At 25.3% G+C, this 9,255-nt stretch overlaps 2 protein-coding genes across 3 annotated transcripts; one reads left to right on the top strand and one right to left on the bottom strand.

The window, feature by feature from the left end:
* Positions 1-1,103: 1,103 nt before the first annotated feature.
* LOC124940263 lies at positions 1,104-2,098 on the top strand. 2 transcript variants are annotated; one of them, XM_047480762.1, is made up of 2 exons: positions 1,104-1,128; positions 1,413-2,098. In XM_047480762.1, the coding sequence occupies exon 2, from the start codon at positions 1,514-1,516 to the stop codon at positions 1,925-1,927; it is 414 nt and encodes a 137-aa protein (XP_047336718.1). In that variant the 5' UTR covers positions 1,104-1,128; positions 1,413-1,513; the 3' UTR covers positions 1,928-2,098. The 2 variants fall into 2 exon arrangements, with proteins under 2 accessions (XP_047336718.1, XP_047336719.1); XM_047480763.1 differs by having other exon boundaries at positions 1,107-1,227.
* Positions 2,099-7,265: 5,167 nt separating this feature from the next.
* LOC124940092 (peroxisomal membrane protein PMP22) lies at positions 7,266-8,980 on the bottom strand. The gene is made up of 7 exons (XM_047480573.1): positions 8,766-8,980; positions 8,579-8,677; positions 8,366-8,467; positions 8,088-8,163; positions 7,923-7,993; positions 7,747-7,832; positions 7,266-7,564 (listed from the first exon to the last, which is right to left on the bottom strand). The coding sequence occupies exons 1-7, from the start codon at positions 8,835-8,837 to the stop codon at positions 7,513-7,515; spliced, it is 558 nt and encodes a 185-aa protein (XP_047336529.1). The 5' UTR covers positions 8,838-8,980; the 3' UTR covers positions 7,266-7,512.
* Between the last annotated feature and the right edge of the window lie 275 nt (positions 8,981-9,255).

Here is a 9,255-nt window from a genome sequence, read left to right on the forward strand (position 1 = left end):
CATTCTAATATATAAATATATAATTTTATTTATAATTATTAAAAATCAATAATAATTTTGAATAAAATATTTTGTAAAATAATTTATTTAGAAATCTTTTAATAAATTTTTTTTTAATATATTTTATTTTTTTAATATATATATATATATATATATTAAAATAACAATTGTTTATGAAAATTTAAATAAAATGATTGATTCAAAATGTTTTATTTTATATTATGATAATTAAATAAATTTATTTTGAATATTAAAATATTTATTTTACGTTAAATTAACCGATATAAATTATAAAAATAATTATTTAATAAGAGAGTAATTTATTAAAAATAATTATTTAATAAGAGAGTAATTTATTAAAAATATTTTTAATAAATAAATAAATTTAGAGAAATAACTAATATCTAGAATTTGAAAAATGGAAATGGAATCGTAATGTAATGATGATGGTTTGAAAAAATAATAATAATTTTATTTATTTTTTATTTTTATATTTTTTATTTTTTCACTCAATATATTTTTTTAGTAAGTAAATAAATTTAATATATTTCACTAATATTTAAAGTAATTATGATATTTTTAATATCTACAATAATTAATATTTTTTTAAAATAATAATAAATCCAATATATATATATATATTATAAATAATTTATTTTCAACTCTTTAAATATGATTAAAATTTTAATATATATATTTATATACAATGTTTAATTTTATTAAAAAAATAAAATAAATTAATTATTAAAAATATTTAATTTTAAATTATTATAATTAAAAAATATTTATTATTTTTGAATATTAAAATTATATATTAAAATATTTATTTTATAAAATTAATAAATATATATATTTTTAAAAATAATTATTTATTAAAACTTTACCCTTTCATTTGAATTATTGGCGTTTATTAATTTTAAACTTTTAGTACATAATTAAATTTTAAGGATATTTGACTGAGAAAATATATAAAGATATATAAATAAGAAAAAAACATAAAGATAGACAATGATATTTTCGTAATTTTAAGAATGAAGAAGGGCATGACTAAGTTAAGGATTCATATAAATCCTTATTCTCTCACTTCATATCTATAAACATCAACCATTTTCCCTTTCTCTCTCTTAGGTATGTTCATTTTCTCTCTCCTCTTCTTCTCCGGCAACCTTAATCTTTCCATCGCCGCCAGATCCGGCAACCTCACCGCCGCGTCATAATTCATTTTCAGTTCATTTTTTTCTTCCCTTCTTGTCCATTTTTTTTATATATTTTATATTAGCCGACGGTTTAGAATACTAATTTTGATTATTAATTTACTCTTTTGACCTATGAGTTATATTTTATTATCAGATTAGACACCACTTCTTGACCTAGCAGTATTTATTTATTTAATTTCATAAATGTCCGTTTAGGGTCCCTGTCACAGTTATCGATGAGCTTTATTTGACGATTTTGCCCTCCATCAAAACGGTACACAACAAAGAAGCCTAGTCATCGATTGTCGACGTGGCATATGTCTCAAATCGGGAGCGAACGAACGGCCAAGATGAATTACGACCCACGCCGATTCTTGAACCCTCATCATGCCTCACGAAAGCGTAAAGAAAGAGAATCTGTTTTACAGATCAAGCCGTTGGCTCCATCCGGGTCTAAATTAGCTGGTGTTGGTGTTGAGTCGGGTGATTGTTCTAATCGGATCCTAGCCGGGTACATGGCTCATGAGTTCTTAACAAATGGTACTCTTCTCGGGCAGAAATGGGACCCAGCTCGTGCTGAAGCTGTTCCTTTGTCAAGTCGCGGCTTGGCTCAGAAGCTGCGTGAAAATCGACAAAGCTATGCTGACGTGGCAAGGCTGTTGAAGGGCGGAGAGACCCAAGTTGCTGGGGTTGTTAATCCCACGCAGCTGGCTCGATGGATTCAGATGTGACGCAACAAACTAGGCTCGTGATGACATGGCAGCTTCTTATTGGGTCCATTTTTTTTAATTTTTTTTTTTGAAGGGGTCCCCACAGAGATATACAAGAAAGAACTCTTGACTTGTATGATGATCGACTTTTAAATGCATGCATGACATGTTATTAATGTTGTTTTGTTAATCATGGATGGTTAATTACTTTTTATTTAATGTATTTCACTAAGATGAGTAGTTATTTTCAATTTAAATAGTTACTTATACAACCTCTTTCTCTTTTAAATATTTTTGATGATTATTTGTGTGAGATGTTAGAATTCCCAAAAGTTAATACAAAATAAACAATATTTGAATGAGACAAGAAAAATCACAAAAAGTTGTGACCACATGAAGAACTTTAGAATATGAAAATCAGCTTCTGCTAGTAGGGTGTATCATCATTTATACTAGCGTGACTAATGGGTAATTTTTCAGGTATAGTTAATATCTTTATGAATTGTATATGTTTCTCAATTCGCACATATTTTTTTACATTTTCATGTTTTATTTCAATCTTTTCGAGGATTTTCATTACATGCTCATTAACAAATCAAATTTTGTTTGATGCTATTTGTAGATCTTGGTTGGCCTTTTTCTAGCCCATATAGCAACAAGTCATCCTAACCTAACGTTATCTTGTTCCATCTTGTAAATTGACATCTAGTTATGAGTCTCAAGCTAGCGATTAATCTTCATCCACAATCGTACAAAAATTGACTAATAACATCCTAATTCCAAGGTTGACTATCACCATTTATGAGATTCTAGGCAAGAACAAATATAGTTTATTTTATATCATTTTGAATAACTCTTGAAAAGGAATCCATAGGATAACATTTTCAAAAGAATTCATTCCCAACAAATAAACTATTTTATGAGTCGAACCTGACGTCTTATCACAATGCCAAAAACAATCTTTATGAAAATAAAAGCCTTTAAGAGTGTTACCTCTAATGTAATAACCTCCAACAAACCTTGCAATGAGTTTGATTTTGAATTTTAAACTCCTTAAATTTAGTAGCACCAAATTCTATAGTTTTAGCCAATTTATCCCAAACAAACAAATGAATAATTCATTATCATTATTATTTCACAAAAAAATGTTAACTTTTGGGTTGATCTTTTGACAAATGTAATTGGTAAGCTTTGAAATGTCATTGTATAAGAAATGACACGTTTTATAAGACTTCTTAACTTGACTGATTTAAAATTTAATTTGTTTATGATATTCTTGAATTTATTATAATAATGATATCCAAATGTTTGGCTAGACTTCCCTTTTATGATGATATATGACCCATTTTAAAATATAGTTTTGGAGTTAGAATTTCAATTTAAGTTTCTTTTTATAAGAGAATATGTTAATAAATTTATAATATATATAATAATTAACTGTTTTAAGAATATTATATAATCAAAATTTTAGTTAACAAAAGTCATTATTTTAGAGAAAAAATATCAAAAATACAATTTACATTTAAAACATGTGAAGTCAAATTAATTTTTAAATGAGTTCCAACTTTTTAAATTATGTTAACTGATATGATTTTGTTTACAAAGGAAAAAGATTAAGCTATTTGTACTATCGAGACAATAAAAAACTAAGGCATTGTCAGGTAGTGTCTTATTTAAATAACATATAAGTTATTTAAAAAACTATGAATATTGATGTTCATTTTAAGAAAATATATATATATTTTTTTTTATAAAGATACATATTTATATATAATGATAAAATAAAATTTATATTTTTTTAATATTTTAGTTAATAAATTGAATAATATAATAAATGAAAGAGAAAATAAAATAATATTTAATTTGATGAAATTATATAAAAAAATATATAAATTAATTAATTGCACGTCCATCCACTTGTAAAGAATAATAAATGCGTGTTTATAATTCTGAAATTGATATTAAATTGAAACTGAGAATTCTAATTTTAATTTTAATTTTTAAGTTTAATAAAAAATTTGATATTAAAAATTATAATTCAAATTAAATTTAATTTAGTGTAATTTTATAATTCTCAAATTTATTATTTTAGTTCGGGAGTGTAATTTCATTTTTTTTTATATTTTTTCAAAAAAATTTACAATCGATAATTATTTTTAATTTAAGATGTTTAAATATCGAACATATATATATATATTAATTTAGTAGGTTATATATATATATATATATATTTATTATACTGATTTTTTTTTTTTTAAAATAAAATTTAAAAAAATTAGGACACTTGAACTATTTTAATTAGGAGTGTTAAATTAATATTTTAATAAAATAAATAATAAATATTAAAATTATTTTTATTATATTCTTTTTTAAAAAACATAACAATTGAGAATAAATTACAATTTTATAATTTTTCCAAACATAAAAAAATTGAATTTAATTATAATTAAATGTCAATTTTAATAAAATTAAAATAAAAATTCGAAATAAAAATTTTAATTTTACTCATTCAAACCTACCTTAAAAATACATTTCTGAATTAAAGTTTATTACTGAATATATGACATTATCAACTATTTTTTTAGTTTAATTACTTATTTATTATTTATTTTCAAAAATATTAAAATTCATATTTTTTATACTAGTTTCATTCATAATTTTTTTTTTCTTAAACCCATTTAAAATTCACCAATTTTAAGAAGTAAAAATGATAACAAATTTTATAGTTTATGTGTATCATTATTATTGTTTATTTAAATATATATTATATACAACAATTCTGAAATTTGAGATACTCATTGTAAAAAAATACAATTTTTTACTTTATATATTTTAAATTAAATTACAGAAATATAATAATTTGGTATTATAAATCAATAAAAATTACTTATTATATTTGTTAAATATTATAATAATTGGATATGTCACTGCGGTGGAGTCCTCGTCACTATGTTGGATTGATGAAGAGTGATTGGATGGACTACTTTTTGCATGAGTATTTATTAATTAATTAATTAATATTTGCATTTACATTTACATATATAGAAATGAAGTGAGATATTGATCAGTTCCATTTTTATTTATTATGTAATAATTTAACCAATTATACTCTATTAATAGAGGAAATTAATTAATGTATACAATACATATATATAGAAATGAATTGTGATCTTCGGTTAGTTACATTTTATTTATTATGTCAGGCTCAATTTTATTTTTATTTTTTTATAAAAAATTAATTCTCACTCAAATTAAATAAAGTTACATATAAAAAATTAATTAATAAATAATAAAATATAATATTTACCAAATCAAAATCAATAATTGATCAACTATATATGTCAAATTGTATAAATAATTTACAAAAATAAAATTTTAAGTAGAAAATATACAATAATTATGTGATTTGTTGAGAATTCTTTTAAAAACAAACTCATTTGAATTTTTGAACGATAATTGTTGAAATAGAGCAAGTCGAACGAATTAATGAAATAGTGTCGAAAAAATCTCTTTCAAAAATTGAGCTGCATTTAAATTATCCTTAGTCGAGTGTTGTTAAGCAACGCCGAAAAAGATTCTAGCCAAATAAAAATGAACCAGTTACATATATAACATAAATAGTAAAAAAATCATACAAATTATAAGAGTATACAGGTAAGAGATCCATATATGAAAGATCAAATCGAGTAACTTTTTTTTAGAAAAATGAAAAATAACTGCAAATCTTATTATTTCGTATCTTTTATTACTAAAAAGGGACGAACACGGACTCAAGAAATGATCACTAACATAAGAGGGACGAACATAGACTCAAGAAATGATCACCAACATAATTAGAGGGTACGAGAAGAAAATGACTCACCAACGATTAAGAGTATTATTCGAACTATAAAAATTCGAGACGAAAAAATCGATCCGGCTAAACAAGATTCTGGACCGAATAAATGTAACATGAACTCAAATCTGAATGATAAAAAGAAAAACAAGACACTCTCCGATGTTAAAAATGTCATCGAAAGGCGAAAATTTAATTTCTCAACTTCGCTAAAATTTATCTTTTAGAAAAAGAATGAGAGAAATGGTTCAATAATCAATTTATTGGATATATATGAATTGTGATCTTTCGGTTAGTTACATTTTATTTATATGATCATATCTAAAAAAAAAATTAGTTATTAGATTTTTCTCATATACATATAGTTAAGTGTAAATATCATCCTATCTAATTAGATCAATAAATCAAATATACAGGTCGTATGGAGGAGTTGTCTAATCTATGAATCTATTTAATTAGTAATCTTAATAATATTTTCTAAACACTAAATGTTTCCTTCATGAAAAAGTTTAGATGATCATTTTAATTCTTATTAAAAACGTTTTTTTATCTAAGTAAGGTTAAATTTTCGTGCTAAACTTTCACAATATATTCGATAGTGACGATGCTTTATACATTTTTGAGTCTAGAAAACTTTTAAAGGATTTGGGATAACTTATACTTAATTATCTTTTCACACATTTTTATTATATTTTAAAAAAACTTCTTAAAATATGGATCTATCAAATAGTAATATGTTTTCTAAAGTATATAATTAAAATTTGTTTCCATGTTTTATTGCATAATTGTACAAACAATTGACAACTAATTAACTCACAATAAAAAAAAGGATTATATGAATCTATAAAACTTGGGCAATAAAATACACATATGTATCAATACACCAAAACTAATTTGAAATTGAAATCAAGGACAATAGAACCCTATGATCATGTAATTATATATTCGATTCGTCATAGTTGATAAAGTGTTTTTTTTGAAGACTCAATTGTCTTAAAAAAATCATTTCAACAACTATTACGAGTTGCACACTAAATCGATTATCAATATTGATGACCAATTGTAAAGTGTTAGTTTATTTCAAAGGTGAAACTCAGGTTACAAGCATTTTGCTCTTATTGTAATGGGTAAAAATATGTGTTCATTTAAGAAATTAGGTTACACCTAATCAAGTTTAGAATTTGGATGAAGAAGACTCCATTCCAATGAGAAAATTATTATTATTTTAATTTAAAAAGTTAACAAACTCAACGTTTATAACTTTAACTTGTGAAAATCGAACATGTTCTCTTAACTATTATTATTATTTAATCGCGATCTTAAAAATGAAGAAATGGCCAAACATTTTATTTATTTACATTTAATAAATTGATCTTTACATGTTCATGTTTGCCCCCCATCTTTTAGTTCTCCAAGACTCACTAATTTTATTATTTACAGTCTTGTAAATACTTATAAACTAATTGTCTTTTTAAAATATAAGATTAAATGTGTTTATGAAAAGAACCAGAAAACAAAACATAGAAATTAGGCTTCAATAAGTTTTCAAATACCATTATTATTGTTCACTAATTCTTCCCCTTATAGACAAATAGACACATAAAGTTTAGCCCAATCTAAACTGCAATGTGTTTTCCATACACCAAAAGAAAAAGATGGAAAAGAGGTACAACAATCCAAGGAACCTAGCTTGATCATGAAGATCAATTATTTTTTTACAAACAAAAAAGGAGAGGAAATTAGAGTAATGTGATAATATTTCTTCTCCAGTCTAGGCCTTCTTGACAGTGATGGATCTTGCTCTCAAATTAAGAAAGATTGCCCTGAAATCAACCATATAACAAGGGTGTGTTTGATAAAACCGACAATTAAGTGTTGTACTAAGTTGGATTAAGATTGAATCAAATGTTATGGTATAAAAGTTTTAGAGCGTATAGGCTATAGAAATGTCTTTTTTAAGGTTGTGGAATTTGTCAAAACGCAATGAGGAATGAAATTTGCATACCAGCATGAACCAACAACACTCTGAAACAGCACTCGCAACTGTAAAGGCATGTATTGATAATTGATCCACCCAACAATCGGCCAAAACTGCGTACAAAAAACATCACTTCATAAAAATCTCATGGTTTCTCTGCATTTTGAAGCCCCTTGTGCAAAAAGAACAACAAAAGTAAGTACCTTCCAGGCAGTCAATTGAATTGATGGATAGTCATTGCGAACCTTGTTCTTCACCAGTCCCCAAGACCGTCCTATAAGAACAACAACACGATCAAAAACTCGTAATTGTACTATTTTTCTGTTTATATAAATCAATATCTGATTCACAGTTAGTTAGTTAGTTACCTTCAACAATCAGGCCAAAGTATGTCATGAACAGTATATTGTTCCAAGGAGAAGAAGTTAATTGTTCTAACAAAACCTGCAAATTACTTCAAAATGAGAATCTCATTGTTTGGTAATTTGAAATCTCATCAATCTGGAATAGAGAAGACATCAAAGAAAAGATGATCCCATATGTAGAAAAGAAAACATTACATTTCAGATCAAATTCAAATGGGATCAATACAATATCTCTGTTAGAAAATGAAAAACATGAGGAATATAAGATTAAAATGAGACACCTTCTTTACAACAGTTGAGTTACCCTTCTTCCCTTTGAAAATCAAATCCATCAACTTGTGATAGAAATGGCCAAAAGGTCCTGAATAGACCAAACCATAGAGCTGTCCCACAAATGACCAAAAAGGGTTTATTAATTAAAGATTCATAAGATAAACAAAAACCAATTGATTTGATTTTGGGTTATGAATGAAATCAATGATGATGAAGTGTACCATAAGAAGAATGAGTCTTTTTAGTTGGAGTCTTTTGATTCCAGAAATCTTCTGAGCAATTATATCGCTACATCCGATTAAACACCCAGCCGTAATTGCCTGATGAATTAATATATATATATATATAGATCCCATTAAGGTTGAAGAAGATCCGAATGAAATGGAAATGAAGCATTATTATGATTACCTTGGTCCTGAGTGGGTTGATTTGGAGTTGGATTAGATATTTCCTCCATCCTTCTTTCACTATATCAGACATGGCGGCACACCCAGATTAGATCTCTTTCTCAGGAAGACCTCCAGCAGCAAGTTTATGGTCCAACAGACATGGAAGTTGACTAACTCTTCAGAGGTTTCTTTTGTGAGATCTAAATTATTATCAGTTTTGGGCATTTCTCTCCATACCCATCATGTGTTTTTGGGCGTGCTTCAATTATTCTTATAAAATATTCACATGTAGGTTTTGAAGTTTTATATAGTTTGTTTGCTAATTACACTTTGAGTAAAATATACTTGAGAAGAATAGAAAATATGTCATATATTGAATATAAGATTTTGGATATAATAAAATCAAATAACATAATTCTCCCATTACCCCTTACAGGTAAATAGGAATAACATTTATTCTTCGCCCATTCTCCCTTTAGCGGTGAAAGCCTCACTTTAATTTTTACGGC

This window comes from Impatiens glandulifera, chromosome 5, assembly GCF_907164915.1.
Source record: "Impatiens glandulifera chromosome 5, dImpGla2.1, whole genome shotgun sequence".
Classification (NCBI taxonomy): domain Eukaryota; kingdom Viridiplantae; phylum Streptophyta; class Magnoliopsida; order Ericales; family Balsaminaceae; genus Impatiens; species Impatiens glandulifera.

Excerpts from the sequence above, each read along its gene's own strand:
- LOC124940263 (XM_047480762.1), top strand. The coding sequence starts at position 1,514 with ATGTCTCAAATCGGGAGCGAACGAACGGCCAAGATGAATTACGACCCA.
- LOC124940092 (XM_047480573.1), bottom strand. The coding sequence starts at position 8,837 with ATGTCTGATATAGTGAAAGAAGGATGGAGGAAATATCTAATCCAACTC. Across the intron at positions 8,468-8,578 it reads AAAGACTCATTCTTCTTATG|CTCTATGGTTTGGTCTATTC; the intron begins GTACACTTCATC and ends TTTGTGGGACAG. Across the intron at positions 7,994-8,087 it reads CTTTGGCCTGATTGTTGAAG|GACGGTCTTGGGGACTGGTG; the intron begins GTAACTAACTAA and ends TTGTTCTTATAG.